The sequence below is a fragment of the Lepidothrix coronata genome, unplaced genomic scaffold, assembly GCF_001604755.1.
Source record: "Lepidothrix coronata isolate B3197 unplaced genomic scaffold, Lepidothrix_coronata-1.0 Scaffold23, whole genome shotgun sequence".
Taxonomy (NCBI): domain Eukaryota; kingdom Metazoa; phylum Chordata; class Aves; order Passeriformes; family Pipridae; genus Lepidothrix; species Lepidothrix coronata.
This window is the reverse complement of record NW_016690203.1, coordinates 2,746,735-2,768,169: the sequence shown is the minus strand read 5'-3', so window position 1 is coordinate 2,768,169 and position 21,435 is coordinate 2,746,735. Positions and strand designations below refer to the sequence as shown.

The window sequence follows — 21,435 nt, the reverse complement described above, 5'->3', positions numbered from 1 at the left end:
CACTACAGAGAACAAGAGCTCAGGGCCACAGAACAAGACCTCAGAATTCATTCACTCCCTCAGTATCAATTGAGGATCCATCTAATTCTACTAATATTTCAATATAGTCAATCAATATTTATCTGCTAGCACCTCTAGGATGAAAAACACTAGAAACACTAGAAAGTGATTTTTTTCACCTCGTTAGTGTGCCAGTGTACTAATACAACAAAGCTTATAGCACATCAGAATTCTCATCAGACCAGAAAAGTCTCCTTTTGGTGCACACACCATGAGGTCAGCTGCAAATTACTTCCCAGAAGGTATCCTGAGGACAGTAGTAAGGCCGGGGTGGGTAGCTTTCCCTGGGATATAGTTTTTTCTAGATAGAAATATACACTTTTCTTGGATGTGTCAGATTGTCCATGCATCTGTAAAGATGCTCTCCGAATGCAGAGAAAAGTATGCAGACTTACAGGTATCCAGAGACAGGCTTATACTACTGCTCTGACCGGGTTGCTTCAGATCTGGAAAGACCTGCAAATGGTTCTTTCCCAGAGAGAAACCGCAGAAACCACAAGAAGGCCAACACATCTGGCAACCATAAACCTGTCTAACTTGAGAGCTGCCATGAGGCTGTGTGGGCCAGCAGTTCAAGGCAGGTGGAAGAGGCTATACAAAAATCAATGGTATACTGTGATGAGAGACCCGGGGAACACTCCTGCACTCCTAAAACTGGGACAACCCAGCTGAATATTAGTGTGCACACCAGACATACACATATGTGACCTTGATTTCCAAGAGGCTGATCTAGCAAACCTAATTTGACCCAACAGTAACTCAATGTGCAAGCAGGGAAAGCATGAGGCCCTAAAGAACAGCAATGAGTGAGAGCAGCAGGAACCACTATTTGAGTTGATGTGATGAAGTCTTCCCCATTCTCTCCAAAGTCTGTTCCCTACATACTTCTATGCATGGACACAGCATGGTTCTAGATATGATACTTTGTAGAATCACAAAGCGTTCTGAAGAGGTGTGCCAGCACTTCAGGGTCTTTGTTGTGCCTTCCAAGACAATGCAAAACTCCTAAGAGGAACGTATGAGAATCATCTGCTCCACATCCTGCCAAGACTTTTACAGAGACTGGTGTTGTTTTACTGTTTCCTGAAACATAAAGACAAAGCAAGAAGGTGCTGAAATGACTAGGGACCCGGACAAGCCTGAAAAGTGGGCTCATGGGAACTTCATGAAGTTCAACAAAGCCCAGTGCAAGGTGCTGGACCTGGGTCGGGGCAATCCCAAGTATCAATACAGGCTGGGGGATGCAGGAGGACTTGGGGGTACAGGTGGATGAAAAACTGGACATGACCTGGCAATGTACACTTACAGCCCAGAAAGCCAACAGCCTTCTGGACTGCACCAACAGCAACATGGCCAGCTCTCTCCCTCCCCAGGCTGAGGGAGGTGATTCTGCCCCTCTACTCCACTCTGGTGAGATTCCATCTGGAATATGTGTCCAGCTCTGTGGTCCTCAACACAGGAATGACAGGGACCTGTTGGAGCAGGTCCAGGGAAGGGCCACAAAGATGGTCAAAGGGATGGAATGCCTCTGCTATGAGGAAAGGCTGAGAGAGTCGGGGTTGTTCAGCTTGGAGAAGAGAAGGCTCTGGGGAAGACCTTATTGTGGCCTTTCAGTACTTAAAGGAGGCTTATTACAAAGATGGGTACATACATTTTAGCAGGGCATGTTGTGATAGGACAAGGAGAAACAGTTTTATATTAAAATAAGGTTGATTCAGACTAGACATAAGAAATTCTTTACAATGAGTGTGGTGAAACACTGGAACAGGTTGCCCAGAGATGTAGTAGATGCACCATCCCTGGAAACATTCAAGGTAAGATTGCATGAGGCTCTGAGCAACCTGACCTAGTTGAAGATGTCTCTGCTTATTGCAGAGGGTTAGACCAACTGATATTTGAAGGTCTCTTCCAACTCAAACCATTCTAAGATTCTACGATGATTACCACAGAGCAGATTTTCCTTTGCAGCTTAAGAGACCGATTCAGGAACACGCTTCTGATGTTTGCTAATGATGAATCTTGATGCATCAGTGCTTTCCTGAGCTGGGTCCTTCCACAGTCACAATAAGCCATTTATGAGGTAGCAGTTCTTTCCCATGGCTAATTACAGAACTGTAACAGAATATGTACTTCTATGAATAAGGATGCTGTAATGTTGATCTATCAGAAGCTGGTTTATCTGAGTAATAGAAGTTAGATTTGCAGAAAATTTAAATACTAACCACACTGATCATCCAACTGAAGTTCCTATAAGACACATTTCATTAATATCATTGAAGAGTATTTCAAATATGATGCAGCAATTCTACTTTACAGAGAAACTAACTAAATATAGAATCTAGTTACCATTGTACCAGTGAACCTTAATTACCCTGCAACCATTTAAGGGTTGTTTTGGGAGATTCATTATAATAAAGCGTAAAAAGTAAGCAGAGCTATAGATAACTACTCCTTACCCATGTGGGACTAAAAATTGTATTACATAAGAGGGCTGTAGGATAGACACATTATTTAAATGAACAGGAAATCAGTCAGATCTATTTTTCTGAATGTTTTTTTTTTTCCCAAGCCACTGTGAACTATTACAGAACTTCATTAAAAGGAAACTTACCTGCTCATATTTTGCATCCTTTTCCTGGGGGGGACAGGGAAGAAAAAGAAGCCTGAAAGAATTTACAAAGACATCCCTTTTACTGAATTTTTGAAGATACCAGAAAAGGTTTCAAAGGTGAGGTGCATCTAAAAGCAAACACATCATTGTAATCCTCACAGGATAAATTATGTAAGTGCAGGAATGAGATATTACAATGACATAAAAAAGTCCTCTGCACTAGATGTGTGCTTAATCCTTTGCTCTGAGGCCAATGTAGCTTCAGGGTACTGTTGACTCAGTACATACAGTGTTGAAAAAGAACCTTTATTGCCTTTTGTAGTCACTTCTTTAGCCAGTATGAAGACCAGTACAGAGAAACTCTGTTACAAATAACTCATTTCTTCACAGTTCTCCAATCTCAAAAGAAAGATGACTGTGATGCAGACTTCAGAAGGTAGGATAAGTCCTTCAGAGAAAGCAGCCCCCTTATCACACAGAACGGCACAGAATTAAGGAAGGGGATACCTAAGGGAAAAGCATCAGAGATCTTTTTCAGAAGAAAGAGACTAGCACTCTAGGTTTTCATTTATGGACGAGAATAGAAACTCTAAAGGATACACATAAACACCTGTGCAGTTGTACAGCAAGGTGCAAAAGATCTAGCAAGAAAAAATATCTTTGGCTCACATAAAACACTTGCATAGACATTTATAGAATCTGGTTTGGTAATGTTCTGTGGGAAGCAAAGTGAGATACTGCATTTACAAAATACAGTCCTCTAAATCCCAGTAAGCAGAAAAAAACCTCAGTACATTCAATTCTAGGACAGAGGAACATCTTTCTTCAGTCCAAAAATCTTCTTTTCAGGGAAAGAAATACATCTTAATGATTGAAACCACTTCAGCTATTCTCTCCCCTATTCTGTAAATACCAGTTCTTTCCAGAAAATGTTTTGATCTCTCTTAAAATTTGGAAAGGAAAAATTGTTGGCAAATACAATTATTAAGCTTACTTATTAAGGCCAGAGTGATTGAAGAAAGACACAATACAGGTCCTCTGCACTACCATTCTAATCCTTTCCTTCTATATCATTTCTGCGTCTTCTGAGCTTCCTCCTCACGCAAAGGACATACACGGTTGTTGGAGATTACTTATCTTGGAGACTTAGGGCACATTTGAAGACAGGGGAAGGACAATGGAAATCTTCTTGTGTTCCTTGGATGATGTATTAGTTAAGAGGTCACACTGTGAACAACAGGACTATTACCCTTTCCACCCAATAAAACAAATAGATGAAGGGCTCCTTTATATACAGTCCTGGATCTTTTTCTAAGATAGCAAACCAGCTAAATCAAAATATGAAAGTTGGTCTAAACTACTGAGAACACCTTCTTCAAGATCCACCCTACATTTCCTTGCTTAATCCACTTTAAAATTCTGCCTTAAATCCAGTGTAAAATTCTAAAAGGGATAAAACAGTCAGTTCCCATAGGCAAACAGGCAAACCCAACATACCATTCAACAAGGGAAGTTGGATGTACACTAGTGGCTGTGGTACGCTAAAGCTCTATTGCACACATAGACATAATCCCATAGTTTCACATAAGTAAACCTAAAAGACCAAACGTGTTCTACCAAAGTAACAAAAAGCTACATGGGCGGTCAGATGTTTTGAATAATATTTTGCTAAAACAGCTCTGGATTTTACTATGTCTAATATTGCCACTACTTGACTTTCTCAGGATATCCCTCTGTCTCTTGCTGATAATAATCTTTCTGTTGTGACTTTAAGGAAAGCTAACTGGTTTCTTATTCACCACACTGATACATAGCTGATACAATGTTCTATTTTAGTAACAGAGGGAAGAAAGAAGTTTAAAAGCAGGATGTATCTCAGCAAACAGGTCCCAGATTTTGCTCCCTCTCAACAAGAGGCGCTATTTAAAATCACAACTGGTTGCAAATGTTAGTAACTGTTGCCAAAAGTTACAGAAGAAACACATCCTGAAACAGCTACTGGGAAGGAACTTATCACTGCTCCCAACCGGTCTACCTGCCACTGACTTGCATAATTGAAAGAACAAGTTGCACATCTTCTAGAGTGATCCCTCTGCTGCTCACTTTAAGCCTTTTAAGATCCTGCTGATTAACAGATGGTCCCTGCACGCTTCTCAGGCAGGGAGATGACACACACCTCTAGACATATATATACAGCCACTTAGATGGGTACCTGCTAAGATCATGTTTCCGCACTTAGGGCAGCATTAACTGCGAGCAGTTAAGTTTAGTAAGCCCTGCCATGTTTTAATGACACCACATATCCTGTGTTGCCTTAATTTTGGTGATTCTTTCTCCTGGCTTCCTACTACTATGTCACGAAGGCTGTAAGGAAAAAGCTGTGTTCCATCCGTGTAATGATACTTCCCAATCAAACATTTTTGCCACTCTCCCCTTGAGTCTCCTTTAGCACTGACAGAGCTGTTACATGCACTGCTTGCAGAGGGGAAGGCTTACAAGGTTAGACCTCATGATTATTCAGTGCTGCCTATCTTGTTTTTTTTTTTTTTTTAAATAAATATAATTTATCAGCTCATTTGTTCTGTAAAATATTATTTGAAGCAATCTTATCAAATGTATCTCACAGAACAGTTTGTTCTTCCAAGCCTTGAGATAAGACTCAAATACAGATTGAGCCTTATTGATTTTTCTTGCCTTATAATTATGGGCTATTATTTTACACGTAATAAGTTAGTCCTGGTTAATTTTTTATTATTAGGTTTGAAATGCTTCAAGATTTTGCCATGCTTCCACAGTGAGAAAATTAAAATGATCAATTGCTTTTCATTTGTTTTTGGCTATTTTAACCTAGTAAGTAAATGTGAAAAAATTAATTTTAAAAAAACCAATTTTTTAAAAAAAACACTTTTAGAGGTTTTTGTAAAAACATTCAGCACACCAATGAAATCTAAAAAGAACCTTGATGTGTAGTGTAAGTCATAAGGAATGATGAACAAAAAAAGTGGTAAGACAAAATTAAATTGTCCATGAATGGATGAACATGCCAAATTGCTTTAAATATAAACAATTACTGCTCATTAGCAGTTTAATGCAGTTTATTCCTAACACTCCACCTCAGTATTTTCAATAAACCACCTTTATCCACAACAACCAGAAGAGCACTCTCTAGGCAGAGAGCAGGAGCGATGATCGCTTTGGGGAATGATTGCCTTAAATGGGTTCCTGGAGGCACTGTGTGGATTATTAGCTCTTTATCAGAGGTCCTGAGGATGCAGGGTGATCATTTAAAGTCATAGTTTCCACTTACAGTTTCAAATGCTGGTATGGCAACTCTCCCAACACAGTCGGGGCAGACTTCAAGAAACTACAGGCCAACATATTGCTGCTGCCTATTGCTGTAGCCCTGATAAACATCAGAGAATGGAAAGGGTGACAGGAAAACAGAGATGCCAACAACAACAAAACCCCACAGAAGGCAGAAGGTGAGAGCACATAAGAGATAGTCAACTACAGAGCCCTTCACCAGCAGACTGCACAACGTGACCTCTACGCACGCATGCTCCTGCAACTGAGGCTGAGAGTGGGGAAGAGCCATTTTCTTCCAAACGTTATAGATGCCTCATGCATGAAGCACAGCCACGTCAAGGTCTCTGCATTTGTTTCTAGCACTTTCCTGGTGCAAGACAGCAGAGAATTAAGCAGAAGAAAAAGTTATGTATGAAAACCGTACTATTGTGATCTCAGCGAGGAAAACAAAAGACCATTACAGATGGGAGTAATCTCTTTCTCAAGGAATATTGCAATATAACTCTTAATTTCTCATTTCATCCTAATTGGGGGTATATTTTCTGTTCTGAGAGAGATTCCTAAGACTTAGTGCAAAGCTGTAGCAAAATGGGACTAGCCTGAAAGAGACTTTTTTAACCTAACACTGTTTCTGATGGCTTACACTGTTGTAACACTTGACCCACTGAGAGAAAATAGGAACATTTTTCCCAAGGGCATGCACCCCAGTCAGTTCTCAAATCTGTCAGTAGACTCCTTACTCTTTTATCCACAGAACAGAAATAAGCACACACAGGCAGGCAAGTGCCACAGTCAAAACAGGTCTTCCCCAGTTTGAGGCATCAAGTTTGAGTCAGACCTTAACAGACTTTCCAACATTCTAGCAAAGAATTAGATTTAGCCCTGATGAAATTTCATTTTAATAATACATAAAGTATTTAATTTGCTTACAAACAATTAACCAGATGTCTGTCTGTCCAAGTACTGTAAGCATCAATCGTAAAAATGATATTGCACCATAAATTATGTATAGCAAGAATTTTTTGATTAACTAAAATATGCACTGCAGTTATTATCCATCGTAGTTAAAATGGCATGTGTCCATACAGTATATAAAAACACAAGTATATGCAAACACCTCTCCTAATCTCCCCCTATCTTAGGTACTTCATAATCAGAATGAAACCTCAGTGAATCTGGAGTGCACAAGAAACACAGGCATTTAATTTTTCAATTCTGCCTCCCTATTTTCTTGCTGAATTTGCTACTCATTAAATTCTTCTTTGAACATCATATTCACATTTATATAGATTGAACTATATAGATTGTATTTTCAAGATATGAAAATTATTATAAAGTCTGCAGTAAAGCAATAATTATTCTTTTAAATATTCAGTAACGTTGGCTCTGCAATGAAACCTAGGGAAGGCAGCCATACACTGAGGGTCAAGCTGTAGCCTCAGCACATCAATATAAAACAAGAGCATCGATGCGTTCTAAATGAAGGCAACAGAATTGCATGATTAAAAATGGTTATTGCATGATTATAAATAATTTTACCCTAACAGTATTCTGAAAGAAGAAAACATTTCTAGTGGACTACATCAACAAATTGTATTACCAATGTAATACATCACATTAATATGATGAAAATGTTAAAACTGACATTTTTTGTACCTTATCCACAAGAGATACATTGTCACGAATGTTCATCACCAAGAAAGCATGAAGGCAGACAAGTTTTATTTTGCTACAGAAGTATAACATTTCACACTGATACTATGGTCTAAAGTATAAACACAAGAAAATACCACTAATAACACCATATTTTATTAACACTGACATTTTATATTTGAAAACAGACAGCCCAGGACATTCTTTCTGCACTAATGACTTTTGTCATATATTGCAAAAACTTACAAACTTTAAGACTGATTCTGAAGGCACTTACATGCCTAACTCTGAGTATTACTGTCAGTAATCCCAATGAAACCAATTAGTTGACTCAGAGTAATTAAGAACTAAAGATAATTATACCTGTTACTTTGAATTAGGTCTGTCTTTTTACTAAATTTTATAGCTAACAATTCTGAACTGGGTTGCTAGTTCTGACATTTTATCTGAAGTTTTGGAAAAATGTATTTTCCTTAAGGATCTAGTTCCAAGAAGAAAACTATGGTTCCTGATAAAACAATAAAAATAAAAGTATTTTTCAGTGTACCAGCTTGCAGGAATAAACTAGGTTGTGTTAACCCAACAAGCTCATTGAACAAAATGCAAACATAGAGATAACTTCTTACTCAGGCAAATTTCACAGCATCAGTTTTCTTGAAGAGCCAGGTTAACAACAAAGCACTACAGCAGCCTTAAAATCAGACATACAGCAGGCAGTTGTAAGAGGCATCAGGTCTGCATATTCTGATCCCAAAGCAAGGAGATACCGTCCTTCCTTCTATCTCCTGACACAGTTGTTCCACAGCAGTGTTGGTGCCATTGACTGCACGGGTATCAGCTGCCCCCTTACACAGAAAGTTGATGCATACGTGCAGTGCCACTAGAATGGTTAAAACCTCAAAACTTTCAGCACTCAGAGAAATGGATCTTATATAATTTTTCTCTTGCCAGTTCCATCTTTTCAACTAACTATGCTTTTCCTTCAAATTGCCTTCAGTTATATTTGTTAACTAAAGGGGCTGCATAAACAATTGGTTTTGGATGACAGCTGGTGAAGCAGGGGCATCTTTCCCCTTTAAAAGAACTTGGATAACCTGTCTGGCACTCAGTGAAGGTCATAGTCTTAAATCAAAGATCTCCAAAGTCAAGTATAAGAGTTAAAGCCTCAGTTGCTATTAAGATCTCTTCTCTCAAAACACACTGTTTACCCTGTTGATACAGAGGTGCTTTCAGCCACTTCACTTAGCCCAGGGAAGGGCTGGTTATCTCAAATGGCTTATCCTTGCCACGTGATGGGTGGCTTTCAGTTTGGATGTTCATTTTTCCTGGTGTGTGTACTCATGCTCCCAGGACTGGAAAACAGCCAGGAAATGAGTGACAGGCACACATCCGATCTCCAGCTGTACTCCAAATTAAGCAGCATTAAGACTAACAGTCATCATTCACTTCAAGTGCAGGCACGAGGTTTGGTAAGGTAACGCTTGATGGCAAAGGAGGACAGTTCTTCAGGCCCTTTTATAAAGGCATTAAACATGCTTTGCCAAAACCCGTGATTCTGCTTCCTAAGTGTGACAGGATCTCCATGACAATAATCTGAGGGAGTGATTAGAGCAGAGCATGAAAGTGGAAATTTTCCATGCATGCATTTTTACTAATCTTTCTCCAGAAAGAAATAAAACCTCCTACACATATTAGAAGGCCAACTACTGCATATTTCTCTCTTCCTTGTTCTCCTGAACCCAGCCTTTTCTACCTGAAATCTTAAAGCCACCATAATTTGAAAGAATTTTAAAAAATTTAAATATGCCTTTCAGATTACCCTTTTAACATTATTTCTAATCTGTGAGGTCCATAAATCCAAAGTAGTTGAAATTCTTATATAATTTTAGGGATCATTTATTCATATATCGTGAAACCATGCAGAGTATTTTATTATGGATATATTCACACATACACTGGGTAAAGAGGAAAGAAACAACACAACTCCAAATGTGAAAACATTTCAAATGACTGCAGAGACGATTAACTGGGTTAGTGGACTAAATCATATGTAAGGATGACCAGGGGCAAACTCAGAAACTTCAAAACTGACTTTTAAATCAAATGACAGGTTTTGGAGAAAATTAATAATTATTGTGACAGAGATTTCCTGCAGAAAATCCAGTCAAGTCATTTCACTTTATTTTCACCTATTTAAAATTTACCCACCTCCGTGAGCTGTATAAATATTCTTATTTTACACAGCAGCAATATGAAAGTTCAAGAAGTCCTCCTTGATCACTGCAGAAAAATATATCATATCCTTCCAAACAAATCAACATGTATGAGGCTAATACACTAATAATGTTATCTTTCCATTAGAAAGGAAAATTATACATTATTTTACTCCCTGAAAAGTATTCTGCATAGCTGTAAAGCTAGATGATGGAGCAAACACAGCGATACAAACAGTAACAGTAAGGCAGCCTACCATGACGGCTGTAAGAAGCACTAGGACCCAGAATGGAAGGTGCCAGGACAGTGAAAATGTAAGAAGCTTTGGATTTCAACTTTGTGCCTCGTTCAGACCAGGAAAGTTCCTGTATATAAAACCAACAGTCAACCTTTGTGTCCTGGCTTTCCCCCACCAGCTCTGCATGACAGAAACAGCCGACCATGAACATTTCCCAGCTCAAGAACATTTGCCTCAGCCATTCAGCAGTTTCTGCCAGCATCCTCCTCCCTCTTTACACCCTGTGAATTAATTCTGCTTGTAGCAGCACTAACACAGGCTGATGTAGATTTTTTTCCTCTCCCCAGTGTGATTTATTCGTCACCGTTTAAGAATAGTAAATGGTACCAAGTTCACTTGCCTTTCTAGACCTTTCTTCTGTACACATGGCAAAATTATGTAGAGCCACTCAGTTCTTCCCCAGAATACATTCCATGACAACGTGTGGCTCCATACCACAAAGAGATAAAACAGATTTTTCATCACTGAAGGGGAGCAGAGATGTGTACTTCTACAGTCTGACTTAGATCCCTGGCTGAAGTCAACAAATGACTTAAATTACTTGAGGATCCAGACACTTCAGTGAGATTACTGAGTGACTTCAGTACACTAAAATTCTGTGCTACGCTTCAGGGCCAAGCGAGTCAGCTGGGTTCCATAGCTAACACAGGCTGCACCATCTCTAACGAGTCCTATCTGTCACTACCTCTCTCCCCCCTCTATCTGCAGAGTTCAGCTCCTGTACTCCGCTGGCCACTCCTCTAGCTTCTGTTCATCACTGGTACACACTTTTAAGTCAGGGTGGGAGGCATTTATTCACATTCAAAAGCTCCTCTCCCCTCATTTCACAGCATGGAAGCTAAATATATTCTTTCTGAAGGAACATCTCCTCTTTGCTGACCCCTCATACAGCTTCTGCAGTCATTCTGGGCTTACACCTTCTCCAAGGCATTGGCTTGCTTTCTCCCTGAGTCTCCATTCCCAGGTTAAATAAGTAGACAATCACCCTTGTTCAAACAAAGGTTGACATTCGGTGACCTCCCTGAATGATTGTGGAGCTGAGACAAAGACAACTTCTTGCACCAGTTAACAAGAGGCCAGTCTGCTAGAATCAGCTTTGCAAAGGATTGCAGTACAAAGCTTCATCTTTTTTGGCTAGGAAGGAGTAAGAGTATCTGCGTATATACAGAAATACTTTCAATAATGACTAACACTTGAAGGGCTAAAGAGAACCTGGCCAGATCAACTCAGTGTGATAGTCCCTCCTCCCCTACCACAAACATCAAAAAAATTCTGACAGGGATTCCCCAAGCAGCTGCATGAAGGGGGAGGCAAAAGAAAAGCTCACACACCTTGGAACATTTAGGGAGTTTTTAAGTGGTCTATTTCCTTATTGGGAACTATTCTTTGCCAATTTATCAAGCTCAAAAGCTACCCAACATGCGTTGCCATTTTAAAAGTACAGTGTTTTGCAAGAGGATGAATAGAAATTAGTCAAAACCTGTAATAGGTCAAAACCTACAAAAAACACTTGAACTTGTCAGCTGGCACAGGACCAGGAAAGGGATTACGCTATTGGACAGATGGAGGCCCAAGTGTTCAGAAGTAATTTTGGATTACCTTTTAGATGCCTGAATCAGAAAGTCAGAAAGACAATCTGAAAACTGCTTTTAAGAAGATATGTAAGAAAAGGCAAAGATGGATGTTAAGAGATGGAGCAATGCCAGATTGCTAATCATAATAAAGAAAACAAAAGATAACCACCTGAAAGTGAGAGCACATTCCCCATTCCTCTAGTATTGCACTGTAGGAAGTTGTTCAGAAAATTAAAAATTAATTTCTGTATGCAGACTGATTTAGTATCAAATATGCAAAAAAGAATTTATACCAGTCTATGGCTTTACGATGCTACATAGCTACATTAATTTTTGCAGAAGAGGTAATTTGAATCCTTTGGGAAGAATTATCCTCTTAATATAAGCACATAACTCAGATTAATAGGATTTGCATATGTATAATAGTAGGGAGAATAACCCTGAGTTTGGAAAACAACTTGGTATTTTAATCAGTCTGGGAACACCAGCAGAAAAAAAACATACCAGGAAAAACTAATCGAACAGCATTAGTCAACTCATGCTAGGTAATAATTGTGAGTTAATTGATCAATATTAGAAACAAACATAATAAACTGGAATGTTTTAGAAAAATCAAACAAGGCAGAATTGTTGGTATAATCAAAATACAAGGCGGGGTAGAAGCTGCACTGTTAATCACTTACAAATTCTGTTTTTTTAAAAACCCAGACCAAATATGTGCTATACCCAAATTGTGTAATTGACTCTGTGTATGCAATCTCAGTTGTTCAACAATACAGATAACAGCACTAATGGTATAATTATGACTTACAGCTGAAGTAGATAAAAACCTGATAGTTCTTAACTAGTGGTTGTAATTAAGAGTGGAGAAGAGCAGTATTCACTGCGTCTGGTTATGGTTCATTAATAAAAGTGGATTTTAACTTCCAATACAGCAAAGCAGCTGCATGTACAGCCACGCTCTGACCATGTCCTCACAGGAGACAATGACTGGGGAACACAGCTTGACTTGTACCAGCTGTAGGAAAAATAGCTCTGTAAGCAGTGGTTGAGCAGCAGCTGTAGATATGGAATGCACCAAATGCAAAGCAAGTGATAAGCATGTAAGGAAGAGGTTTTTTCCTGCGCTCCAAGCGTCACTTTAGTTCCGACTGCATCCGTGGGTTGAAGAAACGGCTTTACTTCCGTCCTACCGCCTTTCCCTTGCGCAGGCAAAGAAATACACACACCCCTGTGCTCACATGGACTGCGAAGGAGAACAAGGCAAGGCGGGACACGCAGCCTCCACCCCCGGCGGAGCGGCTTCAGCACCGGGGGCGGGGGACAGCGCCCGCGGGCTCCCGGGCGGCCCCTCCGCCTGCAGGGCACCGGGACACCGGGAGCGACCTGGCACCCTCCGTGGCACGGCAGCAACGACACCAGCAACGAAACTGCAAATGGAAACCTGGTCGGTTTAGGAACAGGGTGGTATTTTTCCCCCCGCATGAGCTAAAAAAATAAATTCAAGAACACTGCACCTCACAAACAATTAGATTCAAAAGGAAACCCTGAGCCGCACGGCATTATCAAATCCGAGCAAAAGGGGCTAAACACATTTTTTTAATGGCTTTTTCCTCAGATTGGAGAGTTCTTAGTTTGAGCTTTCTGAGCAAACATAAGCGTAAACCCAACAGCTCAGAAATGAAGTGGGTATCAGTGGCACGTTTCACTTGCTTTTTGGCTCACTCACTCAATACTGGTTGCTAAGCAATTTTTTTTTTTTTGAGCTCCAAACTACTCACTGCCAGATGAATTAATGAAAACACACACTTGCACTACTTAAAACATTTTTCGTTTATATTTCTTGATATACCAGTACTGTTTCTTTTCCTTATTTCTTTTTAAGGAATTCTATTCCCAGGTTTGCAAGTAAAGACACAAATTATAGAGAGCCAGGGGGAGGAGAGGAACAGAAAGAAGCTAAGTGTAATTATCAAATTCTTTGGCGGATTGCAGGAAAGAGGTACCTAGAGACTTGCACATGCTCTGGGACTTGTAGCAAAGACAGCATGTCTAGCTCAGCATAGAGATATGAGGCACCAGGTGATCTGAAGGTGCCTTGCTCTTAACTGGTTTATCTATTTATAACTACATGTCATAACATTACCTGTGAGAACACAAGTCAGCGCAGGGTTATTTCAGCAGTCAAATAATCATACACAGCCTTTTTTTTTATTTACGCCTTATGCATGGTGATGCTCTTTCTCTTTTCACTCCCAGTTCTTTACAGAGCTGAACACTGGCATCTGGCATGGTCTTCCAGCCTGTGCCCTGAAATGCCACCCAACTTACCTATGGTTTGGAAATTTTTAAAAGTCATGATCAGAGAGAAATAACGACCTGCCATACAATGTAACCAACCGTTCTGTCAATGATAAAACCAAACTGCATATCAGACATTACCAAGGGTGTAATTGCAGCAGGGATAACAGGAAGGGGAGGGGAATCTGTTCTACCCCCAAATGGAGAAGAAAACGCATCTCTGCCATCTCCAACTTTCTGCCAGCTGAAAGAGGGGAGGAGGGATAGGGGAGACCGCAGCATGGCAAGCAGCAACTCTGAGGCAGCTCTTTTCCCTTTACAGCAGGCAGTGATCTGACAGGCTCAGCATCAAAGAATGTTACACAGTTGGGTCATTTTGTGTGCTACTGCTGGGACATGAGAGAGGTTGCAGTATTGCTGGCTACAGATCCTTCCTCACACTGCCCCCCTTCCCAAAGAGGGGAACTCTGGTGTTTGGTGCAGAGAATTAAAAAAAGAACTTTCTTTTCCTTCGTTTTTGAAAGCAAGTAACCTCTGGTGTAGTTTGCTGTTGACAGAGCACATAAGGAAAGAAAAGGTCAGGGAAGGAGGGGAAAACCACAGGCCTAGTAGGAAAGAAACAGGATAGTTTCATCATGTGCAGGATGAACTGAAGGCGACAGCTGAAATCTCAAGGGAGCCATGAGGAAGAGGTGGCACAGAGGAAGGTGCAGCAGTGGAGAAAGGGGACGGGAAGGTCAGTTGGAGAACTGCAGGAGGTTCATCCCAATAACAGGCAGGAGGAGGTGAATGTGGGGAGCTGGAGATGTGTTGGTAGAAAGCGTCAGGTTCTACACCCATTGAGAGTCACAAAAGGCAACCCTGAGACAACGGGGGAACTCAGGAGACTGAGAAAAAGTGGACAACGCAGGTGCAAGTTTCCTTGCACTTTTGAGGCACAAACCCACCAAAGGAAGAAAGCAAAGAGTGAGACAGGGAGAGAGCTGTAAAACGCCAAGGTCAGCGTCTCCAGGAGGGACGCCAGAAGAACCTGGTGAGGAGGGACAGAGCAGGAGCCTTGTGGGGATGCAGCACGACGCTCTGCAGGGCGAGAGGGCGGCGCTCTGCGAGAGGGGAGGCTTCGAGGGGCTGAACAGCGAAAGGCAGCCGGCACAGGGCTCACCCAGGTGAGAGACGCGGGGCAGGGAGAGCCGGCCAGCGGGGCAGGGCCGGGGGAGGCCGGTGAGGTGCGAAGGCGCGGGCACCTGGGCAGGGCCGGGCGGCAGAGCCCAGGGAGCCCGTGGGCGCTGGTGGGGGAGGAGGGTGGGGGCGGCCCCTTCCCTCCCTGCTGCCCCCGCCGCTGGCCGGGCCGGGCCGCCTCTCACCTGTGTCGAGGTTGAAGGAGATGCGGGCCTCGGCGAGGTAGGGGGTGTCGCTCTTGGAGCGGACGCGGCGGATGGGTCTGCGGTCGATGTCCTCCTCGGAAGATGCCGCCATTAATGTGGGCACGGTGAGCAGCGTGGCCCGGCGAGCTGGCGAGGGCGAGCGGCGGCGCGGGGCGGCCGGGCGACGAGGGGGCGGAGGGGGAGACAGGGGAGGGGAGGAGGGAGAGAGGCGCGGGGAGGGGGAGGGGAGGACGGGGAAGGAGAGAGGGAGAGAGGGAAAGGGAGAAAGGAGCGCAGGGAGGGAGGGGGAGAGACAGGGAAAACCCGTCAAGGATCTGCGGACGGGAGCGGCCGCGGCGGCCCTGCCCGCTGCCCCCGCCGTGTCCCGCCCGCCTTCGCTCCCGGCGGACGGAGCGGTGACCCCTGTCCCCAGCCCTGCCTGCCTGCCCCCCGCCCCCGGGCACGGTCCCGGCGGAGGGGATTTCCCGCCCCCAGGGGAGGGTCCCGGCGGAGGTGGTTCCCTCCCCCCCCCGGGCCAAGCAGGTGCCACACGCCGCCAGTGGGCCTGGCTGGTTGAGGTGCCACCGCGCAGCGAGCCTGGCAACCCGGATTGCTCTCTTCAAGCCTAGGGCATCCCAAAACTCACAGCACAGCTGGTTCAAGACTTGGTGCGATGTCTAACGGTGCATCCCTTCATCTCCTTCCCCTCTTTCCTTGGGCAACCCCATGATGTAAAGCAGAATGGTGTACCATGCCTTGGCAGTTTAAAATGCCAAGGAGACTGAGGAGCCCACACTCGGCGTTTAAAAGTGACCATCCCTTAAGACCCGGGACTCATACTCCAGCAGGTCTTTGAGAAAAATGTGACCACAGGCAAAAATTAGTGACTCTGTTCTCCATCTCCACACTCAGAGCTACGTTTTGTGGCATCTCTGTTTCGCTGTTTAGTAATCAGCTCTTTATGTTGATGGTCTTACCCTGTGGTTTGTAGGCTGCCTGCCACATTAGGGCTCCAGTTTCGGTTGGGACTGCTGAGATGTTAGTGTAATGTAAATAATTAAAAATGCTATTTCAGAATAAAATACAGGGATAGCACAAAAGGACTACATAAAGTGAGAGCTAGAGAGTTAAAATACTTATAGAATGTGCTGATTTGGAAGGGACCCATCAGGATCATAGAATGCAACTCCTGGCCCTGTGCAGGACACCCCAAGAGTCACACCATGTCCCTGAGAGCATTGTCCAAATGTTTCTTGAACTCAGACAGGCTTGGTACTGTGACCACTTCCCTGGGGAGCCTGTTCCAGTGCCCAGCCACCCTTTGGGTGAAGAACCTTTTCCTGATACATGCATGGGAGTGTAATAGTTTGTCCCATTTAATTCAGTATTTAAAAAAAAAAAAAAACAGCCTGCTTAAAGTCGCTAAGTTGTCATTACTTCCAAAATCTTTTGGTTTTGTCAACCTCAATGAGAAAAAAAGACCAGGGAAGGAATACCAGGCCTCAGTAATTCTGAAGGCAGCAATAGTAACATTAGCTGGTCTGAATTTTGAGGGACAACTCTCTGACTTGTTCCTGCAGAACCAATACTTTTCTGTTGCACTTCTGCCAGTTAATCCCATAGAGGTTTTGGGGCATGCTAGGTGTTCTTCCATGGTTGTAATATTAGCTAAGTCTGCTGTTAGCTCTAATCCCTTCATAAATGTTCACAAGAACTTTCATATTTCTGGGTGCCTGAAGTGGGTAAGATGTATTCTATTTTGCTCTGATCTCACTGGCTTACCATGGCTAAAACAGGGGAAAAAATTTAGTTAGTACTGGCAGGAGAATTTTGAAAAGAATCCCTGTTCATACATATGCAGGTGCTTGTAGTTAGACTCCCATGACATCCATGGATGTCTGCTGAACCACCGTATCACTTGGGAACGAGGAAATACCATCTAGTCCATCTGCATCTCAAAAAAAAGTCTTTAATTAACATCATATGATGTTTGGGGAAGGTGTGGTCTTACCATTATCAAGGTTGAAGCAGATCCTAGCTTCTTCCAAGTAAGGGGTGTCACTCTTAGACCGGAGTCTTCTGATGGGTCTCCGGTCTATGTCATCCTCAGAGGTTGCTGTCACCAGAGTGGGCACAGTGAGAAGAGTTGCCCGACGAGCTGGTAAGAAAGGACAAATGAAGAGGAGAATGTCAGGGGAAGGGAGAAATGAAAAGGGGGAAGAAGAGGGAGAAAAAGAAAAAAAAAAAAGGAAAAGAAAAGAGAAGGAAAATCACTAGTGGAACAGAGGATCTGTAGCAGGTAGTAGAATAGGCAGTTCGCTGTGAGGTCCTTGACTCATGTACTACAGAATTCAAGGGCTGCACTGAATAATGCCAAGAAAAGATTGCTGTCTTCTGTGCCCCAAAGGCACAGGTTATAGCTCTGTTGCTGCCACAGATCGCACCTTCAAAGTTCCTACTTTTGCAGCTTAAATCACTCTTTTCTCAGCTTCTCAACTTCTCAACAGCCGCAATCTCTCTTTTCCTGAATGCTGTTTTTGAGGCTGTGATGCCTAAGTAGTGGAAGTATCTAAGTGGTTGCCTAATTTGCAGAAATTGGTGGAAGCTGTGCTTGGAACACGACACGATGCCTACAGCAACTATTCTAAAACTCAGTTTCTTCTTGTCTTGACTTGGGCACTCAAAATAAAGAGCTACTTTTTGCTCTTGATCACTTTATGTCTTATTTTCTTAGTTGTGAAACAGGGAGAATCATTCTTTTCTTTCAGTAGGAATTTCAAGAAGATATAAATCCATTAATATTGTAAAGTATTGATATACTTCAGTGGAGCAACGATGAAAAGCTCATAAGGAAATTAAGATCTCTGTCTTCTGAACATGGTTTAAATAGCTTGGGACCATGCATTGAAGGAGGAGAAAGCAAAATATTTAATACTGGCTCATTAAGTGAGCACTGCCCACTCCATGTACTGATGAAGCAAATGGTAGGATAGTAAAAAATTAGTGTCATCATGCAGTTAGAAGCCATACTACAATACATATGTATTAGGAGACCGAATTAATGTTGCAGAGGCCACCTTAATTTTGGCATTGCCCAAATATTTAGCACTGGACCTTACAGCCTTGATAATGTCCCCTGAATGTAGGTTTTTTAATGTGAATGTAATTGTGAGTGGCTATTGAATGCTTTGGGCGCTGAGCCTATAAATTACAAATCACAAGCAGAAGAACCTCTATAAATATACCCACCTCAACTGCCTCTCTGAGTAGATAAAGACTATCACAAATGCTAGATGGGATCTGGCTGATCACTGAAAGCATGAGCACCATGCACAAGTACTTTCTCATTCCGTTTCTTTCCCCTGCACCTCATTTATAACTGGAAAGAGAATTTCAGCTGGAAAGAACGTCTGTACCCTTTGTGTAGGACTATTTACATAAACTTTCATGGGGGACCCTATATGAGCCTAGGAGCCTAAACCCTGCATGCTTTTTGCTGCTTGGATGTTATCTGGCATAACAGTCTTTATCTCGGGGCTTTTGTAAAGCACCACGTTTCAAATAACTAAAAATGAACTGTATTTTCCCACTGGGATTGGAGAGCATGACTGATAGTGACTAAGTGCATATTCTGCAACCTACTAACTGTGATACTTTCTTTTAAAAGTTTTTTAGAATTTCAAATAAAACCTGTCAATCAGAAGCCTTCAGATGCCTGAAAGCTGACTTAGGTGTTAGGTATGATAGCATATAATTACTATGAGTTAACAGAAGCTGTCACACTCTATTTTTCAATTTGCAGCATTATGTAGTTTACTAAACAAGTAAATCTGCCCTGCTGAAGGCAGTGGTTATTTCTGGTCTAACTTACTTGTTTTCTATTTTGAAATAGGTTTCTTTCAAGTTTTCGCTCATTTCTAACCTAGCATTTGCATTTGAAGTAAACACAAAGGGCAAGAGTTGAAATTGATTTAATGGGGTCAACTATTTAGATTAAGCTAAAGCAAACACTGCAACTAGGCTGTAAACCGTTACTCCCTTATGATAGGGAAGTACAGTAATGAAGATAAAAGAGAATGGAAAATTTCTGTTACGGAAAATTTTGTGTCATCAGATTTACACTTCGGGAAGATTTATCTGTATACAAAGTCAGCATTGTAAAAGTCATCTCATAAAGCAATGATGTAAATGATTTGTCTTTTAAAACCGGTGTAATCTAGCTGTAGTTAAAGTCAGTGAAAGGGCTCCCATGCATTTCAGGGCTAGCACAGCATCACAGCACAGGAATCTATTTGAAAACAAAATCCCAGCACCAAATTGCATACACTTTTATAGTAAACAGAGAATTACAGTAGGCTTTTCTATATAATTGTTTATAAATCATTTTTCCCTTTTGGGTCAAAATATTGGGATCTGGCTTGTATTCATTTTCACTGGAGGTAGGTGGATGCTAGAAAATGCTTCTTGGAGTAATCATTATGTATTACTTTGACAACCGTGATTATCTCCCCTTTGTGTATCTTACCAAAAGGAGTTTTCAAGAATGACTGGATGTTCTAGGTAAATATTGAAAACATTTCAGACTAAGCTAATAAGTATTAAAAAAGATTTGCAATAAAACGTAAGATCAATTCTTACAGAGCTACAGAACTGGAAAGTACAGCTGATCACATTCTGATATCGATAAAGTAACACTGAATGTTTATGCCTGCCATGAATATACACACTCTTTCCTAACCATAATCCATAGCAGTCCTTAGTTTGAGAATGACTTGCCGTACAGTTTTTAGTAAAGCTGTCGATGTTTGCCCAATGAGACCATAGGGTTCATCACAACTAATCCACCAGTATCTCTTGCTCCAGCTGTTCTCCTTAAACCAGATTAGTCTGTGGGACACATTTTTAGGAGATAATTTTTTGGGAAAATTAGAAAGTGTCCTCTTGAAAGTCTTGGAGCAATGGAGTGACATTACAATACACAATAATGGGCCCACTTACACTGCAAATGAATTTGAGACCAGTGTCCAAAACCTCATTTAAAGCAGTCACTGTAACAGCACACAGAAGGCAAATCAGCCATTCTATTAAATTCTTACATTCTCTTTTCATCATTCCTCATAGGGTTATGCCACAACTGGCACATTGTGGCAGTGTCCTGTCTGGTATTTGTTAGAAAGTGAAAAAGTTGCTTTTTGAGGGAAAAATACCTTAAAAATATAAATGCTGTAATGTACATTGTAGGACACCTTAGAACTGCTGTATATAATCTTCCATTTGTTGTCTCAAAATATTGTGTGTTACTGAAGTAGAACACAAGTATGTGTTTGGGAGAAGGGAATGTAAAATATGTAAATTTTTATGTTGCATGTTCAGAGGCATTTTGAAGATATAATTTCAATATATTTGGTTAAATCTGCAGCTGGTCCAAATTTTGAACACTGTTCAAAATGACTGAAAACATGGGGGGTTGTTTGCAAAGAATTTTTGATGGCTTCCATTTTTTCCATTAAAATACTTTCCCACAGATTTTAATAAAAATATTAGTACTAATTTTTGTTTGCCGAGAACTACCTTTATGTTTTGAAGAGTTATAATATTGGCTTTTCTTTTTAAGAGTTATTTATTCATTTTTTCAAGAGTGTTATTTAGAAAAATGATGGACATTTTTAATTGAAAAATTTTAGAGGTGAAATGGCATCTTCCTAAAAATTAATTGGAGAAAACAAGAAATATCTATTTTTTCCATCTACTTTTATCAATCAGATTTTTTTAAATGTTTTTAAAATATCTCATTGGTGACACAGGTACACTTGTCATTTTTTAATCAGTGGGGTCAATAGAAACCCTTATTTGCATAGTAGATTTTGACCTTGAAAGGGCAAAAACTTTTGAAACTTGATGATTTTAATCTCAGTACAAGCAAAGTGCTAAAATGTTGCTTCTTGGAGATGTCTAGACCTAGATACATTGGAAAGGGTATGTTTCTGATGCATATAATCTTAAGCAACTTCAAATGACATTGAAATAGCCATAAGGGGATGCTTTTTTACATCA

The 21,435-nt window shown here is 41.3% G+C and overlaps 1 protein-coding gene across 1 annotated transcript in view; it reads right to left on the bottom strand.

The window, feature by feature from the left end:
- The window catches only part of PHACTR1 (phosphatase and actin regulator 1), a 312,791-nt gene that overhangs the window by 281,532 nt on the left and 9,824 nt on the right, over nucleotides 1-21,435 (bottom strand). Inside the window, exons 3-4 of the mRNA XM_017808609.1 lie at nucleotides 17,393-17,539; nucleotides 15,382-15,528 (exon numbers count right to left, since the gene is read on the bottom strand). Coding sequence (XP_017664098.1) covers nucleotides 15,382-15,528; nucleotides 17,393-17,539 — 294 coding nt within the window. The remainder of the gene's footprint in view (nucleotides 1-15,381; nucleotides 15,529-17,392; nucleotides 17,540-21,435) is intronic.